Genomic DNA, 25,021 nt, shown 5'->3' on the forward strand with positions numbered 1-25,021 from the left:
GTATTTTGCTTGGCCTTCCAAGGCTGGGGCATGACATAACTCCATTAGGTAGATGCTGACAGAAGTGATTAATTCAGGGAACAAGCACCTTGGCAAGCTTGGATGTGGCACTTGGTGCCATGGTCTTGTTATGAACGGGAACACACTCCCGCAGCTAAAATGATTTCAGCTTTTATTATAAGGTCTAAAGCTTGGAGGGTCGAGCAGGAGTGTTCCTGATGAGTGAGGATGCTGCAGAGCCGGTGCTGGATCTTCTTTTCTTGAGCAGAGATGTTCCTGATGTTCCAGGTGGAGGGGCACACGATCCCACTGGCTCGGATGCCCCCTTTTTATACTGTTTTTTTTGTTCCTTTGGATTGGTTTATTTTTGGATCCTTCATTTGCATGAAGGTTTAAGGCGCTCGATTGGGCCATTACAGCTCTGTCCAGGCTGGCTTGGAGGGCAGTGCACTTTACTTAGGTGTAATACGGTACACTGAGTACCGTATTTCTTACATCTACTCTTTAATCGCTTTTACAATGTAATAACCAAACTTTTTAACAGTACATGCTTAGCAATTATGAACTATTTTACAACCGTTTCTAACCTATTTTTGACAGTCTGGTTGACATGGTGGTGATCAGTCACAGGCAGGACTCGATGATCTTCAGAGGTCCTTTCCACCCTGAATGATTCTGCGATCCTGCGGTGAGGTGTCCCCTCAGGGAGAAAGAAGCCTTCAGCTGGTACTGCAGCAACCGCGCTGGGGAACGGGAGCCGCAGCCGGGGGAACAGGGAACGGAGAACTGAGATCGAGGTGTGGGGAACTGAGATCGGGGCTCCGGGATCGCCTCAGCGCTCTCCCGTGCCGGGGCCGCCCCGCCCCGTCCCGCCCGCTGCCGCCGCCGCCGCCGCTTCCCGCGGGCCGCCCCCTCCCTGCAGCCCCCGGGGCGCGGCCGCCCTGCCGCCGCGGTGTCGGGGCGTGCTCGGCCTCTGCCTCTTCCTCCTCCTCCTGCTCGTCCTGCTGTTGCCGGCCGCCGGTGAGCGCGGGAAGGTGCGGGAGCGGCGAGCGGGGGTGCTTCGGTGCTCAGGGGACTTTGGGGGCTCCGGCGGCGCTTTCGGAAGCGGTGATCACATCCCCCGGGGAGGCCCGGCCGAAGCCCACGGCGTGGGAAGCCCCAGGCTGCGAGCTCGGCCCCCTCAGCTCTGCCGCCCGTGCCGGGGCGGGGACTGAGGAACGCGTGATTTTGGGGGCTGAGGAACCTTGGTGTTGGGGGCTGAGGAACGCGTGGTTTTGGGAGCTGTGGAACCGTGATTTTGGGAACTGTGGAACTATGTTTTGGGGGCCGAGGAACCGTGATTTTGGGAACTGTGGAACCGTGTTTTGGGAGGCCGTGGAACCGTGGTTTTGGGGGCTGTGGAACGGTGTTTTGGGAGGCCGTGGAGTCGTGTTTTGGGGGCTGAGGAGCCGCGGTGTTGGGGGCACGTGGTCCCGGCGGCGGGAGGCGCCCACACGCGCTCAGCTGTTTTGGCGCGCATTTGGGTTCGTCGAAGGAAAAGTTCTGCTGAGGGAAAAGTTCTGCTGAAGTTCGGTGGATTTGTTTTGAGCCGTGGTGTCGGCCAGCAGTGGCCTGATGATACGAGCTGCTGGTAACTAAGGTGAGGTAATGATGTAGTGAAGTGGCTGCGGGTTATTCTTGAAGCATCCAATCAAAAACCTTCACCTTTTCACCCTCGACACAGTAAATTCTTCCCATTTACTGGAACATAGTATAAACACTGAAGTGCTCAGTGATGATATCATATTAAAAGCATACTTATGTAAACTTGTTTGATGATTGTGTTCATACATCAAATGCTGTTATTGATTATCGGGTTTTTTTGCAGCAGCCCTATCGGTTGCTAATTTGTTATTGTGCTTAGAGGATGGGCCGTGTGGTCTTCCCCAACTTTGTCGTCAGAAAGAGCGGATGTGATCACAGAACTTAGCTGGTGGGGTCTCAGAGAAGGAGAAACTCTCTTTGTATTTTATATATCAGTGGTATCACTTGATCAAAGAGATCAAATTCTGCACAAACCTGTGCAGAAAAGTTGCCTGTGATATACAAGAAGACATTTGACTTGGTCAGAGTAATCCAGGATCACAGTTTGTTCGGGGGCTGAGCTGAAATCAGTGTGCCTGACATTGTCAGAGTTTTATCTGTAAGTACTTCAAGGTATGAGCACCAGAAGAAGGATTCTTTAAGCTGACTCACCACCAAGGTGCTATAGCTGTAACTGTATGCAAGCGGCTCTTGAATAAATAGGGGTGTAAGTTAGTGCTTATTGCAGTGATTGGGGACTGGGAGGGAAGAGTCTGGCAGCTCTGCTCTTGAGATGGAACTTGGTCAGTGTTTAAAGGTTTTGTGTGGTACTGATGGTATGAAACCATCACGGTGATGCCCTGCGGGATAGGGGGAACCCCTCAGTAACCGGATTGTGTTGGGTTGGATGAGGGCTGTACCCGTTCTCAGGTAATTCAAATAATCAAACCATCAGAAGACCGACGGGGGAAAAAGTGCCATCAGTTAGATGAGCTGGAGAATTCAGTCAGTTGAGGAAGTCTCATGGATGCCACAGCTGATGGAAGAAGAGAGGAACAAAGCAGAGGCACCAGATTATTCTTTTGCGTGCTGGGCCCTGGTTGGCTCAGCTCAGCCACCTGAGAGCTGGCCTCGGCCTTTGGTTTTGCTCGCTACTTTATTGTGCTGAAATAGTACAATTGTGAGGTGCAGGGAGGAATTTTGTTGGCTGCCCTGCTGTGTAATTTCACAAAGTGTTTTGGAGTTGGTTTAGCTACCTGCCATTTCCTTGTTAGGGACAGAGGAAGGAGGGAGGGGTCAGGTGGCATTAGGTGTCTGCAGAAGAAAAAATTGATCGACCACGTGTAAGCATATGTAAAGCTGTAAAATGTACTGTGCTATGGGTGCAGAAGTTCCTCTTTGTTTCTATTTAATGAACCTCCTGTAGTACTTTTCCTGTCTTCCTTCATAGTATACCAAACCCTTATTAATACATTCTTGAAATTCTGTTTAGTCTTGACTTTAGTGTAGCAAGGACACTTTTGTTTTGCAGCCTGTATTGTAGACACAGTAAAGTGTAGGGCTGAAAAAGATTGGGGGGAGGCTCCAATGGGGCAGAATCCAGGGGGAAATTACCTAACCAACTGCTCTTCTTACTGGATAGCATTCGTAGGTATACTAATCAATCTTAGCAAAATTGGAGAAATAGTGTACTGTGTGTGCATATCACCATATTGTGCACCATTAAGGCTGTCAATTAAAGACTTGCGTTTTTATTATCATTTTAACACTGTTTGGAAAAGTTTTGTGTTTTATTCCAGGCAACAGCATTCAGGTATTTCTTGATGCCAGAGAGTGAAGACTGAATTTTCAGATGTTGAAGTCAGTTTACATATTGTCTTTGCCTTTTTTTGTTTGCTTTTTCTGAACAACTACACCTGAAGGATTTTGAGTTTTTTGGATGGAGTGTGGTTTAGGAGCAAGATATCAGGCTATGTCTTGATAGGAAGGAAAATGATGACTAGAAACCAGCTGACTGCAGAATTTGTCACTGAAAAATGAAATAATACCCTTCTTGAAAAATGAAATAATACCCTTCTTGGGAAATGGCTTCGCTTAACCTTTGGGAAGTATTTTTTGGTGGCAGTTAAAAGCTTTTAATTTGCCATTCTTATGGTGCACTTACTCAGGCTTGGGAGGGCAAGGGCAGAGAAAACAGCCAGTCTCTTAAGGAATGTGTCAGCCCAATGAAGTTCTGAAAAGTGTGAGATGTTCCCTAAGGGAGCCATTCTGGTACATGAACATCCCCACTGATTACCACTGGGTATTCAGGTGATGCTTGCAGTGGGAATGCTGCTGGACTGATTTTAGTTCTAAGAATCTGTTGTATGATATCTCTGTTTTCTGCAGTGGATTATCAGGATTAGGATTTTCTGCAAAGTAAACAAAGCAACAGGTGCAAGCAACCAAGTCACAGGGAAATCTAAACCCACAGTGAACACAGTGGTGTTGCATCTTTTCCATCAAGTCAAATCTCTAGGAAAATTTTAACATTTTATTCTAACTGATTTTTGGGCCTTTTGGTATTTTTAACATTTTTGGCAACTCATGTTGCTCTTTGAGTCTTTACAATAATTTGGTAGCTTCTATCAGATACAGTGAAGAAAGTAACACCAGCATCTCATATTTTTGTGCAGTTTAGTGCTTATGCCTGTGTGAACATTTGGATAGAAGTGCTTAATGAAGATGAGCTGCTCTGCGTGTCTGAAGTGAGTATTTGCCTCTGCTATACACAAAAGGAAATTCTTGGTTTGTAAGACCTTACCCGAGTACTTTCAGCATATTTAAATGTTAATTTAGGTGATCTGATCGGGATGAGGAAAAGACTTTGTATGATTATTCCTTTACTTACTAGCTATTGGTTTGTAACTCTTCTCAGTCTGGGTGAGGATTGTCAGGCATATAGTGGTTATTTTGGTGAAGTACAACTTGCACAATCCTGTCCTGATTTCTGCTGTGGATCTTGTCTGGATCGACACTGCTGCTCTAATGTATTCCTAAAATTTGATGAACAAAAATTCCAGTGCAATCAGCTTAATGAAAGTTATTGAGGCAAATTGAATGTATACAACACATTGCAATTCTGTCATCAAATGATAAAAACATAGTGTTTAATGGTTAAATCTTCCTAAAAGACCTTTCTCTTCTAGATCTCTATCAGGGATCTACATTAATGCTTGTTACTTAACTGTAAAAAGGGAACAATGAGCTGGATAAGTTAATGCATAAACTGACGTATGTCTTCTTGATAATTTTCAAATACTTTGTTTAATTTTTCTGAAGGTCTCCTGATGCAGAAGACCCTCTGGAAACTTTAAAGAATCTCGCCGAGAAAATTAGGTAAACTGCATCCACCAACTGGTTGGGATGAAGCTTTAATATGATTTTGTTTTTACCTTTGTGGGAGGGCTTCTAGGCCTGATACAATATGCATTGATGCTTGTTAAAATGATTGTTGTGTCAGTATTACCATATCATGTGGAAAGTCCTTGTTATTGAAAGCTTAACTTCCCACTTTAGGATGCTCAAGGACACCAGAAAGGTACCACTGCTACCTGCTCCAGATGGAGAATGTTACCAAGTGAAAGGCATCCCAAGGAGCAGAGAGGACACGCTCTAAAACCCCCTTTTGTGGAGTTATTACTGTAGTCACAGAGTGGGTAATGTGGAAAATTGCCAGGCTTGCTGTGGAGAATGAACAAGGCTGGTTGAGCTCACACCTGAGCTGAGCCACTTGCTTATCTTGCCCCTGGCTCAGGCAGGGCTTAACCACTGCAGGGTTTTTGGGGTGAAACACTGGCCTGAGCTCCATGTTGTCTCTGGAGCACAGAAGCCACATCCCTGCAGGGAAGGTGAGCATCACTCCCCTTACCCAGGCAAAGAGGGCTTGTTCAAAGTACAGAGCTGCTCCTTGCAGGCCATGATGATGTGAGTTGGAGTGTGGGAGCAAAGACTGTCAGAGATCCTTTAGCCAGCTGGAGGACGCTGTGACATTGAAATGTCACACTTTGGTTCAGTTTGACTGAAGGTAACAGAAACCCTCTTAAAATTGGTGTTTGGTTTTCTCCATGTAGAGGATGAGCATATGGCCCCACTTGGTGGACAAATTGCTGTGCTTGCTCCTCTCCTCCCCAGAGCAGGGATGCCTGTCAGAGCATACCTGAGTGAAACTAAGCTTAGTTAGTGGAGAAGGTGAGCTTAGTAAAAAGCTGTATTTGTTGGTTTTTGTTGTTAATCACTGACTAACTTTAGCTACTTAGGGCTAATGCAGTAAATGCATTTATCTACAGCTGCTGCAAATCTATGTATGGTTTATTTGGTTTTGGATGTTGCAAAACAGCCTTGGAACAGTGCTCTCAGGCTATTGTCAAATCCATACTTTTAGCACCAGAGGCAACAAAAAGGACCTCTCCTTTTAGTGTGCATTACCTTTCATAAGCACTTGAAACTTGGCTAGGTAACTTTAATAAGTAATAAATTCCATTTTTTGAGATGAATTCTCTTGTTACAGGATCTCTGACTCGGACATATTTCAGGATCCTGATTTGGACTTTGGCCCCGGGTAAGCCATGCAAGCTTTTAAAATGGGATTTGTGTAGAGATTCTTCATTGTGTAATCAGGACATGTGGACCTGGTGGTGCTGGGTTAACAGTTGGATTCAGTGATCTTAAAGATCTCTTCCAGCCTAAACAATTCCATGATTCTGTGCTGCTAGAATACAAAAATAGAAATACTAGTTTGTGTCTTAAATGTGTGGAGCCCTCAAAATCTGTGTGGGTGTTGGAAGAAGAAGAGACATGAGGAAGAAGCTGGATGTTGCTATTTAGACCATAACAGTCTCTGTATATAATAACCTGCATCCTCCCTGCTGAACAGGAGGTTGAAGCATTAGCACAGAGTCACAGAATAGTTGGGCTTGGAAGGGACCTCTGGAGATCCAGTCCAACCCTCCTGCCGAGGCAGGGTCACCTGGAGCAGGTGACACAGGAATGTGTCCAGGTGTGACTTGATTGTCTTCAGAGGGGACACCCCACTCACTCCCTGGGCAGCCTCTTCCAGGACTCTGCCATTCTTAACATTAAAAAGTTCTTCCTCACAATGAGGTGGAACATCCTCTGTTTTAGTTTACTTCTCTGTACTCTTAGAAAATCCATAGTGGCTCTGAAGAAAATCTGCTGTTGTTTGAAGTATCTCCTTGGTGTTCTAGCATCTTTTTTAGTTTCTATCAATATTTCTCTGTCTCTTTCAATCTTGGGAAGAAGTAAATTCCTTTAAGCCTATATTGGTGATGACAGGAAAAATGTGTCAGTTTTTCACAGTGCAGAAGATGATGAAGAGAGGGCAGGGATTGATCACAGAATGTTACAGGGTTGGAATGGACATTAAGGATGATGCATTATTCCCTGCCATGGCCAGGGACACATGTCCCACTTACTGAGGGCCCATCCAGCCTGGCCTTGAGCACTACCAGGACTGGGGCATCCACAGCTTCCATTGGCAACCTGTTCTAGTGCATCACCACCCTGACAGTAAAAACTTCCTTCCTAACAGCCAACCTAAATCTCCCCTCTTTCAATCTGTACCCATTCCTCCCTGTCTTGTCACTCCAGTTCCTGACAAAGAGCCCCTCTCCGGTTCCCTGTAGCTCCTTCAGAAAGTGCTGGGAGGTGTCCACGCGAGCTTCTCTTCTCCGGGGTGAGCAGCCCCAGCTCTCCCAGCCTGTCTCCTTATCAACATCTTGCATATCTTATCAGCACTCCCGGACTCGCTCCAACACTCCCTGTCCTTGCAGTGCCGGGCAGTGACGGAGCTCTGGCTCTCGGATGTCTCCGCGCAGCTTTGTGCGCTGGGGATCGCGGCGGTGCCGGGGCTCCCCTTTAAGGGGCGGTGCGGCCGCCGTGACGTGCGCGGGGCCGGGCGGCGGGCGCGGGGCCAGCGGCGGCGGCGGCGAGCATGGGGTAAGCGCGGGGCTCGGGGGGCTCGGGACGGGACCGACAGCTGCACGGGGAGCCCGCCCGGCCTTCCCGGCACCTCCGGCGGAGCGGGCTCAGTACCGGCTGCCAGCGGGGCCGGGCGGGCGGCGGGCGGGCGGCGGGGCCGCGCTGTGTTGGTCCGGGCACATCTTCACCTGCGGGGGAAGAAGGAGCCGCGCTAAAGGCGATAGGCACGGGCATGGGGCTGTGAATGTCTTGGAGCCTTGGTCTCTGCGACAAGGAGGAGGATTTAATGTAACAAATATTTTGGAGGAGGGACGCCCCTTCTCAGCTAGGCTGATCTTGTGTGTTCAGATGTGTGGTTCCAGTACAGCCTTATCTTGAAGTCGGCTTGCTCTTTGTAAATGACAGAAAAAAGCATTTAGGAAGGGGCAGTTAAATAGTTTGAATTATCTTTGTTTTCGGCTGTGGAATGTTTTAAAAGAGAACCGTGGATGTCTCAGCATAAGAAGAGACATTTCTTCTTCCTTCTCTTTTCCTTTTCAATTACATTGCAGCTTTGAAAAATTAGTATTGTGCAAAGGCCTCGATCTGACATCAAACTTCTTGTTAGGCAATTTTATTAGAAAGGTGGTAATTACTCATAGGAATACTGTCCTTTAAAAGCCACCTGGATATGACTCTGGAAAAAACCCACATGTTAGAACTTTCTAAAATGACTTATGACTGAGCTGTCCCATTTAGGGTGTTTCAATATTGGGAATTGCAGTGAGTGGCACTGTCTGTGATTGCAGCCAGTGGGACACCAAGTAGTTTTTGTTTGGTTACAGACAGTGCCTGAGATTTGGTGTTGTGTATGTTGAGGTTTCTGTGCTTTTTTAACCGAGTAGTAAGCTGAATTCCTTCTGGAGAGCTGTACTGCTTCCTTGCCTGCAAGGTATTTTCCACCCTCTCTCTCTGTGCCAATTTCTTTTAAAAGGCAGGTTTTGCCTTGTTTCTTGATGACTATGTTAGTTTAATTCTTCGCTGTGGTGAGAGAAGGGCTGATGTCAGAATATTTCTTTGTATCTCCAGTAAGACCATCGTTCTCTTTGAACAGTTTGTAACATGACAGGAAGCAAAAAGGGCAACTTCCTTTAGTGCCCTGTTCTCTCTTAGGAGTTACAAATACTACCTTTGACACTGCCCTTGAGGAGGAGGTGATGATTTCCTGGCCTTTTGGGTCAGAAAGTGTTTAGTTCCCCATTCTTGCATCAGGCTGATTTCTAGATCAAGTTGCCACCCTGGCACACTGCTCACAAATCCTGTCTTGTTAAGAGAACTTCCCCTTGCTGAGCGTGAGTTACAGACTACCTGTGGACTTGCCACTGGACTCTGTGGTCTGGGTGTTTCTTCTCTCTGCTTGGTAATCCTGCCACAATTACACCCTAATTCTAAGGACAGGGTTAGGGAAGGGCTACTGGTGGAATGTTTGTTTGTTCTTTGGTTTCATGCCCGGCTGAGCAATTTCTAGTTTGTCTGTACTTTTGCTTGTTTGCTGTGTTTATTCTGAGATCTGCAGAAATGCAAGCAAAGCGCCAGCTTTCAATAGGTTTCTTTTTAGTGCCATCCTTTGATATTTATGTATTTCAGTATTTATATTGAGTATCAGGTGCTGTTGAGGCAGGTGTGCATTTTGGGCATTTCACATTGCAAGTGGTCCATATGCTGTAATCTTTGGACATTTCAAAGACAGTGAATTACACTCCATTAGAGTGTGTTAATAATGCACTTCTAAGTACTTGAAAGCATTTTGCTTCCCAGAATGCTGCATTTGGAAGCAAATGTAAGCATTCTAGGAAAAGTACAAAAGTCAGGATTAACTCAGATTCAGGCCTTTTATTTTGTTGATCAGTCCTTAAAGATCATGTGGGGCTTTTAGGTCAGGGTGTAGGCGTAGGTTTCATAGTGCTGAACTTGATACATTTGTCACCATTTTTCCTTGACCATAAGTGGTTTCTCCAATTTCTCCTGTTAGTGAATGTGTTGTGGCAAAGGTTTACTGGAAGGTGTTTCAGGATTCCCCCTCCCTCCCAGTTTTAATTGGATTACTGAGTTTTCCCCTGCTTTACTCTGCTTTCAAAGATGGATTGTGAGTAGTAAGGTTAATTTAGTTGGTTTCCCCTTTTCATTCTGCTGTACGGAGTATTCTCATTTTGGGAAACTGTGGAAAAAGCAGAGCACTGATTCACCAGGTCAGAACTTGTTATTATTTTCATTGGTAGTGTGATTACTTAGCCTTGGTATGCCAATTTTCCAATAGTGACCCTTACTGGAAAAGGAAATTAGATGACTCATATCCACAATTCAGCTAATTGTGAAGTATTTGAGTGTTTAAGGAGGTGGAGCAGTTCAGAACATCTGTATCAGTTACAGAAGAAAATAATGTAGTTGGGGCAGCTGATACTGGAAACAAAACTTCACACTGTCTGTGTACACAGTTAATTTGGCTCTGTTTCTGAATGAATTTCTGCCTGTAAGTTACAGCAGATTTTGTAACAGGTACAGTAATGCCTGAGGCAAGGCTGTTCCTCCTTATGAGAAGGGGAAGGCAGAATTTCCATTTTCCTGGGAAGCTTTGGCCAGCAGAGGCAGACCAGCCTTGTTGGATGGGGATGTGCTCATTTGGGGTTTGAGCTATGTTGTCTTGTGGCTTCCTTGTCCTTTTGTGATACAGAGAAAATCCATGCCTGGTTGCAATGTGGCATCTACAAGAGGCTGCTACAGGCTAACATGGTAAAACCAGCGTCTTTGTAACAGTGAAAGTGTTTATCCTGGTTTTCTTTGTCTGGTTTAGATATTTTCAAGCCCATATTTTCTCCACAGACAAGGTCAAAAATGATATTGAACTATGCCCTGATTCTTCTCCCCTGCTATCACACTAACAGGGACTCCAGTTTAAACTTTCTGGTATATTTGGATACTCCAGGATCTGTAATAGGTAAGAAAGTAAATAATGAAGATAATTACAGAGTCACAGAATTGTTAGGGTTGGAAGGAACCTCTGGAGATCATCTAGTCCAATCCCCACTCCAAGGCAGGGTCACCTGGAGCAGGATACACAGGGATGTGTCCAGGTGGATGTGGAATGTTTCCAGAGGGAAGACTGCATAAAAATTGGGAAAAAGCTTGCAGAAATGTAAGCAGTCTCTGTTTAATGAGCAGAGGATTTCTTTTCCAGTGCTGGTCCTTGATATTTTCTGTACTAAATGAGTTAAACTGCATCCAGCCTGTTCTGTGAGGCTTGTGCTCAAGCACAGGCTAATCTCACCAAGGAATGTAAGCTTCTTGCCTGGAAACAACTGAGACTTGGATTTTAAACTACTTAAAGAAATGTTTCATGCTTTTTACTAGCCTGAAAAGTAAACATCAGCTTGCACAATTAGCAGTGGGAACTTGCATTGCCTTTGGTTTTGTGTTCAGCGTGTTCTTGGTGAAGAAACAGCTTGAAGGTGGCAGAGGGTTCTGAGCTGAGGTCTCTGCTGCTGTAGGCACTTCAGGTTTCGTTTCCTCAGAAGCCAGGCAGGAAGGAGAGGTTGAAAAATGCTGCAAGAGGCAGATGTGCATGGCTGGGTTAGTGTGCCCTGCTAACCACAGAGGGCTGGGTGACAGAACAGCCTGAGCACACAGGGACACAGCAAGATTGATTACTTGGATTCTGTGCAGGAGTTCATTTTCCTGTGGCTTTGTGCTTCATTGACTGTAGCTACCTAGCAGGGTGGAGTGTTCCCTGTGCCTGTGGGTGCTCCTGTGCCTCTGTGTAGCTCTGAAAACAGTAAATTTTTAACATACATGCTGGCTCTGGAGAGAGCTTGTGGAAGAGGTTGCAGGTGGGGTAGCCCTCAGAGAAGGATCTTATAACCCAATAAACAGAGAATCCTTTAAAAACATGTTTAAAAGACCATGATGGCTATTTATTAGAATCTGTAAAAATTTGAGCATTTTGAGCACCAACTCTGCTTTTTCATATACTGCCATAAAAAAAGCCATGGCCTGAGGTGTAGCTGGATATATTTGCCACAGATTGTGTTTGTGGATGTACTATGGGAGGAGGAGAATACCCTCAAATTGCCCAGCTTTTTAAAACTGCAGCTGAAGGGTCTTCTGTGAAATAAACAAATTGGTTTAATTTCAGGAAATTAGCAGTTGTGTAGAAATTGGCCTTTTGACAGAAGCTTTGTATTCAAAACATTTTATACCATTCATTTTTGATGTGATACACCTCTGTTTTTATTAGCATGATCTCTGGCTCTCAATTCCATTGAGAAGTAAATTTAAAAACCTCCTTTTGGTTTTTTTAGGGTGTGAAAGGCACTAGTCATCAGGGTCACTTTTGTGACTCTTTGGTGAAGGTCTCATTAATAATCAATGCCATTTAAAAGAAGTAGTGGTTGGCCAGATGTGACCTCTGCTGCAGTGGTCTGTTCTTGTTTGTACAGTGTTGGATTTTCCTTGATGATCCTTGTTGTGCTAACTAATATTCCAGAAGAGAAGGGGAATGTGGGGCAGAATGTCTCTTCATAGCAGTGCAGGATAATTAATTGATGTAATTCAAACTTTGCTCCTGCTTGAACACAGTATTTGGAAATTTTGTATGTGTGATGATACAGGAGTAATGTGGGTAAAGAAAAAGGTGTGTTTCCTATAAAAGCTGGTTTATGAGGCAGGCAAAGCAGGTGGGTGTAACCCAGTCCAAACTTCCTTTTACTGCAGTTCCAGTCTGTTTGGCAAGTCATGCACCAGACTTCAATTTGCCAGGAAAAAAAAAAAAACTTTAACTCTTTGGCCAAGTTAGTTTCTAATTAGTTGTTTAAATCTGCTGCTAGAATTAGTATGATACTGGCAGTAGCAAATTCATAATATTGCAGTTTTTGTGGGGAAGTTTTTTTTGTAGCACTTAATAGTTTTTTCGTTTGGTTTGGAGTTTTTTCAGTTAAACTTGTTCTGCTAATTCAGTTAACCATCTAAGAAAAATCCTTCCCATTGCCAGATTTGAATTTGGGTGTGGGGGTAACATCCTGTGTCCTTGAAGTGGGTGGTAGGAAGGGAACTGACTCATGTTGTTTGCCTTAAATATCTGTAATCATGCTACATTCTCTTTTTGCCACTAAGGGAACATTTGAAATTTATTTCCCACCTGCAGAAGAAAATGCCTTTAATTCTGTTTAATGGCAGTTTGTTATGCTGAGTACAGTGGAGTGAAAATTATCTTGGGGCCTGCCTGAAGCTGCATTGTTAGTTCTTGCACTGCTGATGAAAAACTTCAGTCCCTCTGAATGCAGCCTTGACTTTTCCCCTTGTTATGTGCATATTTTAATGCATCAGTTACTTACAGAAATTACTCTGTTTTCTACAAAGTGTACAATAATAGATTTCCTGGCAAACTTCACCAGAAAATCGTATTTTTAGGATGTATTACAAAGGGATTTATATACATAGACATATTTAGTACAAGTGCACTCTTTAAGGACCAAGAAAAGATGCTTGTATACATATTCCATAATAACCTGTTGGATCAGGGTGTCAGATGTCTGAGTGAGACCACAAACTGCAGGAAGTTCCCTCCCTGCCACTTTCTCATAAAGGCTGCTTAAGAACATGTTGTGCTAAACATGTTATTTTTAAAAAATTGAGAATTAAAAAACAATAATGTAAATATAATATTAAAAAATAGTAGTTAGCTTAATTCCAGTAGGTCGTTGTGTATAAAATTGAAGTTTATTATTTTGGGCTCAAGGTAATCCACATCAGACTCTTATTTGCACAAACAGCTAAAGGCTCCATTCAGCACATACTTAGCAAACTTCTTCCTGTAAGGTTCTTGCCTTCTCTTTTCTGTAGCACTCTGGCAGTTTTAGAGTTTCTTGCTTCCCATGGCATTATTGTTGTTTTAGCTCGTTTCTCAGGGCAGAGCTGGGTCCCTGGGCTGTGCTCAGTTTGGGCTCTGGGGATGCAGCTCAGGGCTGTTTATACTGCAGGTAAACAAAGGGGTTGTTTTGCTGGGGCCCCCCTTGCAAACTCCTTTTGGGACTACCCAGAAAGAATTATGGAAAGTGGTGCTGAGTTTTAGGGGTTTTCATTTAATCTGTGTCCCTGCTAGAGCAGTTTGCAGTCAGTGATGGCTTGAGCTGCTGCTGCTCTGAGGGGTTAGTCAAAATAAAGTGCAAAAACCCTTTTAACAACATTAAGGGACTGAACCCCAGGAGAGACACTCTGAAGTGCTGATTGAGTTAACATTTGTCTGAAACACCAGACATCACAATTCCAATCCTCACTTCACTGCATTGCAGGGCTCCTAAAATGACTGTGCAGTTTCTCAAAGCTGCCAGTCTGATGAAACAACCAAGATTTTGCAGAATTGAAACCATGCTGCCCAGGCTGAGTCTTTGGCTGCCTGTTGCCTGCCGCAAGAATCACTTGGAAACTTCCTGATCATGTAGAGATCCTGTTCTGGGGAGGTGGCCAAGGCTGCACCAGCAATTACTGTGATTGCTCCTGCACCAGGAGGCTTCACTCTGGTGTGGGTTCTGATTGTCTGCTTGTGCTGAAGCTCCTGGCTCTGCTAAATTAGGCTGCTCCCTCTTGCAAGTGTTAAAATCAAGCTGATGTTTCCCTGTAAGTTTGCTTTCTGAGTAATAGTAAATTATTTTCGTTTCATCTTTAGGAAAGTGGTTCTTATGTTTTGAATTTTTATGCTAAGACATTAAACTGAGCAAGTGTGTTGCTAGTAAAATTTTAAAAACTAATCCCTCTGAAAGGCTCAAAAAAAAGCCTTATTTTCCTGCTGAACTTCACAGGCAGTATGTGGCACTGTGTGGCAGTGACTGAAATGTTAGTTAGGCATCTCTGTCTGGGGACTTGTTTGGGCCTGCCCTACACCTGAGTCAGGGTATTCATGTGGATATTTTCCATTTCTGGGAATTGGATCCTTTTCTGGAGCACTAAGGAATGACATGCATATACTCAATTTTTTATTTTACTTTTAGGAATGGCCTAAATTATCTTTTGAAGTTTTTCCAGACCACCCCGTGTTACAGCCATAACTCACTATTTGTAAATGTTTGTTTTGAAAAGCAGCAGTGCTTTTGAAAAGAGCTTTGCCAATGTGTTTCTCGACGCATGGAACAAATCTTGGAATAGATTAAAACTTGCACAATAAAAAGGCTGCTTAAGCTAATTTTTCATTACTAGGTGGTCTGATTGTTAATTTGGATATTTTTTTCTGTTTTAAGACAAAATTTTTGGTGTGTCCTACTCACATGAAGGCATAGATATGTGAAAACTTCCTTTGTATCAGCTTACAAAATGTCACTGACTTAAGTGATTCAAACTATTAAGAAGAGTTAAAAATACATTGCTGGAATCAGAACTTTGATATTTGAAAATGCTTTAAATAAACTCTACATTTTTTTTTCCATTTGACTGTTCAAGATCTCCAACATGAGCAACTGCCTTGAGAATTAACTTCTACAAATAGTATTATTTAGATCCTGGTCTTGGTTCTCACATTTTAATATGTCTGTTGCATTTCATTCAGTTCTGAAAGGGGTAAAATAGGCAAGTAACTCCCTTGATGTGAGCTGATAGATATATTGAATAATTAGACAGTTTTAAAGTGAGTCTGAGAGACATTCTCGTTACAGATACACTTCAGTGGTGAGAGGATGGGGTAGAAGTGGAGGTAGGGCAAGGCAGGAGAGAGGTGGTGATAGGAAAGGGCAGGATGTTATCTCTCCATTTTTATAAATAGAATAAATCTCTCCATATTTGCTTTTCTGTACATTTTATGAGAATTTGTAGTTTGTTATTGCTGCAGTAAAACTGCTGTTAGGTTTGATTTTGTTTTTTATGAAATCATTGGCAAAAGTTCACTTTCCTGTGAAGAGAAAGAAGCAGGAAATGTCAGTGAATGAGCTCAAGCTGTTTATAACCGTGCTTTATTTAGCCTATGGTCTATAGAATGTGGGAGTCTGGAAAGCTGGATGTGACTGACGCCAGCAGAGCACTGAACTGCTGCTGTGGCCACCCTGATTGCTGCACTCTGACGTTTGTTTGCAGAGTGCAGGCTCAGGTGTGCTTTTGGTTTCGTTGGCCTTTGTTTTCTCATGGTTAACCATTCAGGGGAAGAATCTGTAAGCAACAATCCCTCACGTTTCTTTTTCATTTATGTACAATGCTAACGGTAATTAAATTATCATTTAGTGTGAACATGGTGTGTTCCAAATATTTTAGCGCCCTTTAGGCACCTGATGTGTCTCCTTAAGGCAGATTCATCAGGTGAAAGCAATCAAATGAAGCAATTTTTGTCTGAGAAGGCAGTTAGCACACTGCAAGGGAGTATTTATACAGCACCTGGATTATATTGTCTCCTAAAGGTTACAAGGTTCACTGAGTATGTTGAGCACCATTCTGACTTCACTTGACCATCATCTGTTAGTGGCAGCCCTCCTGCACCTTTTTCAGTAGTGGGATATCACTTAAATGCTAAAGAAGTGCTGAGACCAGTACTCCTTGGGCAGTAAAAAAGACATTATTACAGTAGTGACTGACCATGCAGAAATTCCAAAAGAGTATTGCTGGTTTTGGTTGTCAGTATAAATACTTAGGAAAAAAAATTGTTGAAGAACTCCAGTGTTAAAAGAGAGTGTTGATGACATGAATTACAAGTTCACAGCACTTACTGATTTTTCTGTAAATATCTCCCTACTTTACATTGTTCTAACACATTAGCCTGCATGAGCCCAGGCACTGGCAGGAAAATTATCTGCTGTGCAGTAGATGATAAAAATGCCTGCCAGTAACCAGTTGTTGCACTCCTTAAAGAACTGAGAAGAGCTAACTCCTCTCTGTTATTTGACTTGCTGGGCTGTCTCTGAAAGTTCATAATTTGGTCTGCAGCTATCAGGCAGTGTTTCAGTGGGCAGGAGTGGATCACAGTGTTTGCACACACAAACACAGAACTCCAGCCTGTACACCTGACACACCTGCACCTCAAACATGTGTCTGCATTTAACCCTTCTGAAGATGGGTGCAGAATGTCCTGTCCTTGTGTCCTGGCTGTGTCATTTTGCCAAGGACACAAGTGATCCAAATGCCCAGGGTGTCTCTCACGACTTGGTGAAGGCGAGGGCATGGTGTGTTGGTTTTTTAACTTTGCTTTTGTTGTGTTCCTTATTAGAGGTGGCAAATAGGAGATATCTGCTTCATTGAGCAGAAAACTTTATTAAAAACTAACAAATGGAGCCCATGGTCAGTGTTTTTATCTGTTGATGGCCCTCAGCTTGGCTGCAGATGGGCTTGTGCTGTTTTCTCTCCTTGTATCAGAAATTGATTTGGTTGTGAAAGATGATGGGGCAATTCCAGTTTCCTGCTGTTCTTGGTAATTTATGATGAGTAAATATTTCTCCACTTTCTCAGTTTTTCTGATACCTTTGATTCTCCCCAGCCTTTGCTAAAGTTCTAAGAAGCTCATTGTCTGTACAAGTGAAGAATTTTAGTTGTCTTTGTTAGCCCTAATCTCTCTCCTTGACACAAGAATTTCTTTCCTTAGCATAGTTCACTACAAAGAAGGTGTTTTTCCCTTTCTGGGGAAAAAACCCAAGGAAGAATCTGGAAAACTTCTTTGCTTTGTCTGTGCTGCTGTTGCTGGAGAATAGCTGTGTATAATGGAAGTAATGTCAGCTTCCCTAGTGAGAGAGCCCTTTCAGGGCTGGTCCAAAGTGGAAACAAGAGAAAAAGAAAAAGCTCTTGGCTGCTCTGCAAGTATCAGAAATTGCAGTTGACATTTCTTGTCCTGCAGTTTCTGAAGGTGTCTGTAGTTTGTCACAGGTGTTCTTGCTGTTTCTTGAGAACATTGGAATCAGGATTGTGATTCAGTGTATGAATCCATTGAGTGCAGTTTTCTCTCTTTTCTTCTCTTGAAATCACATTTGTATTTAGCTTTTTAGACCAGGCTGGAAAGAAATGGGATTTTTTGGATGGTGATGAGCTGGCTGTGAACTTACTGTGCTGAAGTGAAGATAATGCTCATGAGGATGAGAGGCCACTTAAAGCTGAGTGTTTAGGAGTGTGTGTTTGGGTCAGCATCTCAAAAATGTTCTGTGCAAATAAATGGGGCAAAACACACATGTTTTCCTCAACACATTATTTTCACCTTTACATTCTGTGGTTGTGTTGCAGTAATCCATTTATTTTCCTGGCAGTGTTTCTGACACTGTTACTTCAGGAGGCTGCAGCATTTCCTGCTTCCTGTATCCCATTCAGTACTCCATGGTTGTATCCATAGTGCTGCATTTAGTGCTTCACAGAATCAGTGCTCAGCCAGATACAGTTACAGTTTCATAAAGTCAGTGTTTTGGAAGAGATTTGACTCAAGCTTATTCTTCTAGCTTTTGCAGAAACAGAATAAAATTGATGCACCCTCTCTTAAGGTGAAAGAATGCATTTTAAATTGAGCCTTTCTATTTGTCAGTGCTCAGCTTACTAAGGGTTAAGTTGCTCTAGAAGACACTGGGGTGAGATCTTTTAAATTTGGGCTAGGGCAAAGCATTTTGCAATTCTTTTTGTCAGTTTTTTAACCTTCCAGTGTCACTGATACTCAAATGCAATTTTCACATTTGGCGGGTGTTTGGTAGCCAAGTGAAAATTGCTGGATGCAATGGAGATGTTTTTTTCTTTAAAGCTGTTGACAGGAAACTGAGGTGGGGGAAAAAACCAAAGACAACTCTTTAGCCAAAATCTCTACCAACAAACAAAAACAGGATGGATGTGAAAATGGCTCTCTAGTCTTTATTTTATAGCTGATTGTTCTTTAAAACTGACTTCCTGCAATTGTCCCAAAACCAATGCATGGTGTGTTTTCTAAGAAATAAGGGTGCTGGAGATTTTGGCTTCCATGGAAGATGGGCTTTATTGATTTCAGACAGTAGGAAACAGATCATTTCATTTAGCACTTTAAGGGGATTGGCACTGGCTTTGCTGTGATATCTTTTCTCCCCTGTGTGGTAAATAGAACTTGTAAAGCTTTGAGAGGTGACTGGTTTTGTCTGCCTCCATCATTTGGTGCTCATCACAGGAGTCAAAGCTGTTGTAATCTCTGGTCTTCCCAAAATAAATGTGGGAGTTTTAGGCAGTGTTTCTGTATCCTATAAGGTAACCTGGCATACTTGCTATTGCACTAAAGTCAGGATTTCAGTTCTTTCTAACTGTATGAAACATGGATTCTAAAATAACTGCTTACAGAGGCCAAGGAACCTGCCAGGAATCTCTTCAGGGCTGAGATTGTCTTCAGTTGTCAGTTTGGGACTGGGAGGTCTTAGGGAATGTGGGAAGAACTTGTGGGCTTGCTCTGAGCCTGTGTGTTCACACTAAAACAGCAACAGTCACAGACTAAAATGAGAGGGACCAAAGACCCCTTATCAGGGGTGGTTCAGCTTCTCTGCCTCAGCAGACGTGACCTCCTGCAGCGCTGCCTTGCACAGTTGTTTCTTAGTCCAATAAGGACTGAGAGATTGGAGGGGGAGCAATGTGTTTGCTGCAGGTTTGGTTAAGGAGTGACACTTACCAGTTCTGTGGTCTCTGTCTTGCAGTTTTGGAACCCTCATTGCCATTGGAGTTACTGTTTTTGCAGTGATTGTTGTCACTATTATTCTGTGCCTCACCTGCTCCTGTTGCTGTCTGTACAAAGCATGTCGACGACCACGCCGTGAGTAGCTCTGGATTTATTTTCTTCTTCACATCTTTGAAAATGATTTTTTTTTTTTATCCCTCCTGGAAAATTGTGTTCCTGTAAGAGGTGAAAATACTCTGCTCAGAAGTTGCAATACCTAAATATTAAAAATCAGCATTTAAGCAGCTTCAGAATGTGAGGTTGCAGAGGGATGTTTTGGAATATTTCCTGAGCATTTAGAAGTTCTCTTCCATCCCACCATGTGGGGGGTCTGGGAGTTGTTGGGGGTTTTTCTTTAGGGACCACCAGCACTAACCATGTTCCTTTTCCTTGCTGTAGCTGTGGTGACCACTGCCACCACCACGACCGTGGTTCACTCTGCCTATCCCCAGCAGCCAGCAGTGCCACCCAGCTACGCAGCAGCTCCGTACCAAGGCTACCAGCCCGTGGCTGTGCAGCCCCAGCCAGGCATGCCCGTGGCTCCCTACCCTGCCCAGTACCCTCCCCCTTACCCCACCCAGCCTGCAGGACCCCCAGCTTACCATGAAACTGTGGCAGGTAAGGCAGCACCAAGTGCTTCTCATCCCCTGAACAGCTCAGAGACAGCTGCTCTGGAGAAGATCTTATGTTATTTACATTTATTATTGTCTATGGCTGTGTTAATACAAATGTAAACAAATTTTGTAAAGCTCAGGTTGTGGTGGATGATGTTACTCACCCTGGTGGAAATTTCCCTCTCACTGTTTCTGTGTTAAGCATTGCCAGAGGAGGTGTGAGCTGGAGCTGTATGGCAAAGTTTGGCAGTGTGTGGGACTGTCAGCAGATCCAGTAGAACATTTTACTAATTCAGCTGACATTTAATATTAAAATCAAAGTCAATTTACATACATACATACATACATATATATGCATACATGAGTTGGATGTTTCCACATTCCCTTTCTAATCTTGTATCTGTGAGCTCTATTCTATAAGAGTATGTAGTGACAGGACAAGGAGGAATGGGTTCAAACTAAAGGACAGCAAGTTTAGAATAGTTATTAATTTTTATATATATATATATATATATATATATATAACACTAGTTATTAGAATAGTTATTAGGAAAAAAATGTTTACTGTGAGGTTTGTGAGGCCCTGGCACAAGTTGGCCAGAGAAGCTGTGGACACATCAGAAGTGTCCAAGGCCAGTTTGGATGGAATCCTGAACAACCTGGTCTCATGGAAGGTGTCCCTGCCCATGACAAAGGGATTGAAAGGAGAAGTCTCCCATGACAAAGGGATTGAAAGGAGAAGTCTGTTGACAACTTGCAGTTAAAATTATCAGAATCTTTTTTCTTCAGCTTTCCTTCTTTCACAGCATTGTTTTCATGCAGCCTTATTGTTGCAATGACTAATTCTCATTTCTGCTGGTAATAGCTGTTCTCTGAGCAATTGGCTCCAGATTGCTCAGAGAGGCCAAAACTGGGCTTTTACCTGCAGGATATTCAAGTTCTCTTACAAACCTCACTGGTCATCCTTTTACATAACAAAGTATAGCCCTGACTAGTAGATAATGCCCTTAGGAAGTAACTTCCAGGACAACTTGGATATAAAATGGCTTTTAATGGTGTGAAAGATTTGCAAACAGTTAGAAATTGTATATTAATAATGTGCAAACCAGTCCCACATGTGAAAACACTGACTTGGCAGGACTGTTGACTCTGTTTTTCTGTTATAAATGCCAAAGAAGCTGTGGCTTTTACAGGATTATGCCAGAGTGCTTTGGCTTCATCTTTTTCATATGAGGGAGCCAGTAAATTAGTCATTTCACTTCTCCTGCTCTCTGGTTTCTCAGGCTGTTGCTGGTTTTTAGTTTTAAAACAGTTGTTTTGTTTTGGGTTTTTTTTGATTTTTTTCTTTCTGGGAACACACCAAGACACTTTCAATGTTGGCAGCTGAAAATGCCTCACAGTGAGAGTTGTTCCCTTCATTTCTCCTGCCTGTTAACCAAGGGCAGGCTGTTAATTGTGTCATGTGCCAGGGGAGAATACCTGCTCTGCCACACAGGAGCCAAGCCCACTCACTTTAGAGATCAGCACAAGATAACCACACTTGCACTTTCCAGGGATCTGATCAGGTGCTGCTTGAACAAACTTGTGCTGTTTGACAGAGCTGAAAATGGAGATGCCACTTGAGAGCAGCTTTTCTCAGAACAGTAGAAAATAAGAATCTCTTCCAAGGGATGCACATCTGGTATATAAGTCAAACTCTTTCATGTGCTTGTAGTGGTGGGATATTTTTTCCCGTTTATGTTACTTCCTTTATTAATTTTTTGACACTTAGCAGGAAAGCATTTTCCTTGCAGGAATCCTAATATGATTTGTCTAGTCCTTTTACCAGTGTTTGTTTTTTCCTCAGCACACTGTCAGGTATATCCTCTTGTATGTGCACCCCTTACTTCCACTGGCTCTTTTTTTGAGCCAGATCTGTTCCTTTTTTTTAGGCTAGGTTCTCCCCTAAAGGCTGCTCATGTACACTCAGCATCAAAAAAGCCCCAAAGCCAACAAGAACAAAAGTTTTTGTGCCCTTACTTCTGAAATGCAGATGTTTTGTGACAAGCTGTTTTCAAGTCTCCAATTAAGATGCTGGCTAGGTTGAACCTCTTAACTGTGCACTCAAAGCAGAAATTGCCATTTTATATGTAGAGTTCAGAATATACCTTTTACAAATCTGTTTTTTTTCTTGTGTTTTGCTTTTGCAGCTGGTGCTGGAGCTCCTTACCCCACCCAGCCCCCTTACAACCCTGCTTACATGGATCCTCAGAAGCCCACCTATTGAAAAGCTTCTGCTGTGCTTCTGCATACAAAACTTTTCAAAATATCATTTGTTCTGTTTACACCATGCTCATGTACTATATTTTTCTGGAAGACAACAATTTTTTGTTAAAGTAGAGTGAAAATCAGTTCAGTATCTTCTTTTCTTTTTTTTAATGCTCCAAGGAAGGAGTATTTTTCTTGCAGAAGTTGATTTATACCTCAGGCAAATACAAAAAGAGATTTTGCTCTAGATCCAATGAGAGAAGCAAGAAGAAGGAGTATTTCATAAATACACAACCACAATACCATTTGCTGTGCAATAATTTTGAGAGGAATGGTCTAATATGAGCATTGTCAAATACCCAAAGCTGTAGCAATCTTTTGCACAGTATTAAAATGTAAAATCTTAACCTCTAAGAAACTACCTGATACATGTTATGTAAGTTCTGCCTGTTTTGAAGCTACTATTGTTAGGTAAGCTACAATTTAATACATTTCATTTGTCATTTAAAAGGGAATTTTCCTTTTTTGCATCACATTTGCCTTTGGTAAGGGGTAGTGCACCATGTTTAATTGCCTTTGAGCTAGTTCTAAATAGCATGAGTTGGTTGTTTCCTTGTTTTCTGTCCCAATTTTAAGGTTTATAAACTGTGCCTCCACTGGATGTTATAGCTAGAAATCAACAGACACTCTGCCACTTAAAGGACCAAATAGATCAAAAGCTGAAACCCTGAAAATTCTCCATAAAAGTTATTGGATGAGTATTTCTTGTTCAGCTAGTATTGGACAAACTTAATTGAGCTTGTTGATGAGTTTGGAATTAAAATCAGCCCCTTAATGACACATTAACAGAGGTACCTTGGCAGCCTCATCACAGAGAAGGAATTCTTGTACAGGAGGGATGGGATATCAGCAGAAGATTGGGGTTTTCAAATGCTCAGGGGTTTTCCACTGTCTCTAGTGGGAACTGTAGGTGGCAGGAACCTAAGAATTGCAGAGCTTTATAAATCCAGTCTGCAGTGGAGTAACAGTGTGCTGGGTGAGGGGCCACAGTGAGCATTACACCTCCCCTTTGTCTTTAGCATTCCCAGAAAGCTGAGCAGAATGAGAAGTCAGGGAGAGGAAGGATTTGTCACAGGCAGGTAATGTATTTTTATTTAAGAAGGTAATGCCTTCAGTCATGAAACATCTTGAGACATCTCATGGCTGGTGACACTGCTTGGGCTTTAGGCTTATGAATCTTTCATTGCTCAAACAAATAAGGTGGGGGGTTTTTTCACTGTCCTCAACAATTCTGTCTTTTCCAACATTGAAATGCAATTTGTTGTTAAGCCTCATAGAACTATGTAGTTATTTGCATGTATCACTGTGACATAATCACTGAAATAATTTTAACATATTTTTTAAACTGATTTTACTTTTTTAGAGAGGCCATTGAGCCATTTGCCCTATCATTCTACATTTGGGGTATATTATTGTTTGGTGGCATTGTTTTACCTCACAGAGTGGGTGGAAGTTGCTGTTGTCAAAGGCAGCCTTGTTCCCCTTCCTGATTTTTTGAGTCTATTTCTGGATTATTACAATTCTTTTTTTAAGAAAGTTTTCAGGGCATTTCAGAAGAAACTTGTTGAAAGTTTTTACACTGGGGTTCATGACAACCTGTGCCCCTCTGTTACACCTTTCTGAGTGTTGAAGTTAATAGCATTAAATGGTGCCAAGAGGCACTTACAGAACGTTTATCTGTGTATCCTGTGTCTGTGTTCCTCCTCTTTCCTGCCATGTCAGCTGAGAAATTGGGCAAAACTTCCTGACACTGTCAGATGTTACATGGGACCAACCAAAAAAGGATGGTGTCTTCTGTATGGAGGAGGAAGTATTGCCTTAGAAATCTGGAATGTTTCTGTGGGAGAGCACTGAGGAACTGCAGAAATAAATCCCATGCTGCAGATCCTACCCCTGGTGCTTATTCATGGAGAAGGAGGGCAGAGATTGTTCCAGCACCTTTGTTAGCCTGTGTGGAGCCAGGGAGAGCAGGTACAGCACTCAGTGTGGGGTTCCTGAGGTTGTCATTGTGCCCTGCTCTTCCTGTCCCCCACCTGGTGTGACAAAGGGAGCATCACAGTGTCCTGTTTGGGTTGGGAGAGGGAAGTCTGCAGTTTCATGGCAGGATGCCTCAGTCCTCATCCCTGAGGAGATGGGAGCAAAGGAAGGAGGCAGCAGTAAGGGACATTCTCAAATAGGAGGCTTTGGGGTGGAGGTTGTACAGACCAAACAGATGGTCCTGAATTGCCACTGCTCTCTGTGGGAGATGAGGGTTAAGGAGCCTGAAAATGGACACCTTTCCATCAGTGGACATGTGCAAATGATGGCTGTGTACAAGGGAAGAGATCAGTCATTAATGTACAAGGAGCTGCCTTAGCAGTACTATTACTAATTCACTTACAAAACTTACTGAAAGAAGAGAAAATAGTCCAGTTCAAAATTAATCAGATTGTGATTAATTTCTTATTGTTAGTGCATTAATCATCATTAACAATGAGGTGTAGGACCAAATTTTATTTGGTTCTTGCCCTGCATACTTGTTGAAGCTTGTTTTCAGATACTGACAAGAATGGGATGGTTACAGAAAAGGTGGAGATGATCCAGAAGTTTTCAGTTTAAGCACTGCTGATGTGTCAGTCCCAGTAGCTGTTGCCTTCACATCACACTTGTTCTCCACAGTGCTCTAGGGAGGGGGGAGGGAGCTAAGACTTTAAATGTTGATATATCTTTTTTTTTTTAATTCTGTAAGTGCCTTTGTTTCAGAAATGTTATGTGAAATTAAAGACAGTAGAATATTGAATTTACTAGATAATCATTGTTGCTTTTGTTACATACTGTAACCTTGCTTTGTATGTTGTTTGTAGGTTAAACATAAGTATTCAAACCAAATGGCATAAACTCTATGCACCTTTGTAATAAATTCAGTGTTTGAAGTACA

At 42.9% G+C, this 25,021-nt stretch overlaps 1 protein-coding gene across 3 annotated transcripts; it reads left to right on the top strand.

The window, feature by feature from the left end:
• The first annotated feature begins 923 nt into the window (after window positions 1-923).
• Window positions 924-25,021, top strand: SHISA5 (shisa family member 5). Of its 3 annotated transcripts, none has more exons than XM_059479934.1 (7): window positions 924-1,020; window positions 4,239-4,310; window positions 4,885-4,941; window positions 6,113-6,163; window positions 19,164-19,279; window positions 19,583-19,801; window positions 21,987-25,021. In XM_059479934.1, exons 2-7 carry the CDS (start codon window positions 4,282-4,284, stop codon window positions 22,061-22,063), a joined length of 549 nt encoding a protein of 182 aa, XP_059335917.1. In that variant the 5' UTR covers window positions 924-1,020; window positions 4,239-4,281; the 3' UTR covers window positions 22,064-25,021. The 3 variants fall into 3 exon arrangements, with proteins under 3 accessions (XP_059335917.1, XP_059335918.1, XP_059335919.1); XM_059479935.1 differs by having other exon boundaries at window positions 935-1,034; XM_059479936.1 differs by having other exon boundaries at window positions 1,013-1,034; window positions 4,244-4,310.

Source organism: Ammospiza nelsoni, chromosome 11 (assembly GCF_027579445.1).
Source record: "Ammospiza nelsoni isolate bAmmNel1 chromosome 11, bAmmNel1.pri, whole genome shotgun sequence".
NCBI lineage: Eukaryota > Metazoa > Chordata > Aves > Passeriformes > Passerellidae > Ammospiza > Ammospiza nelsoni.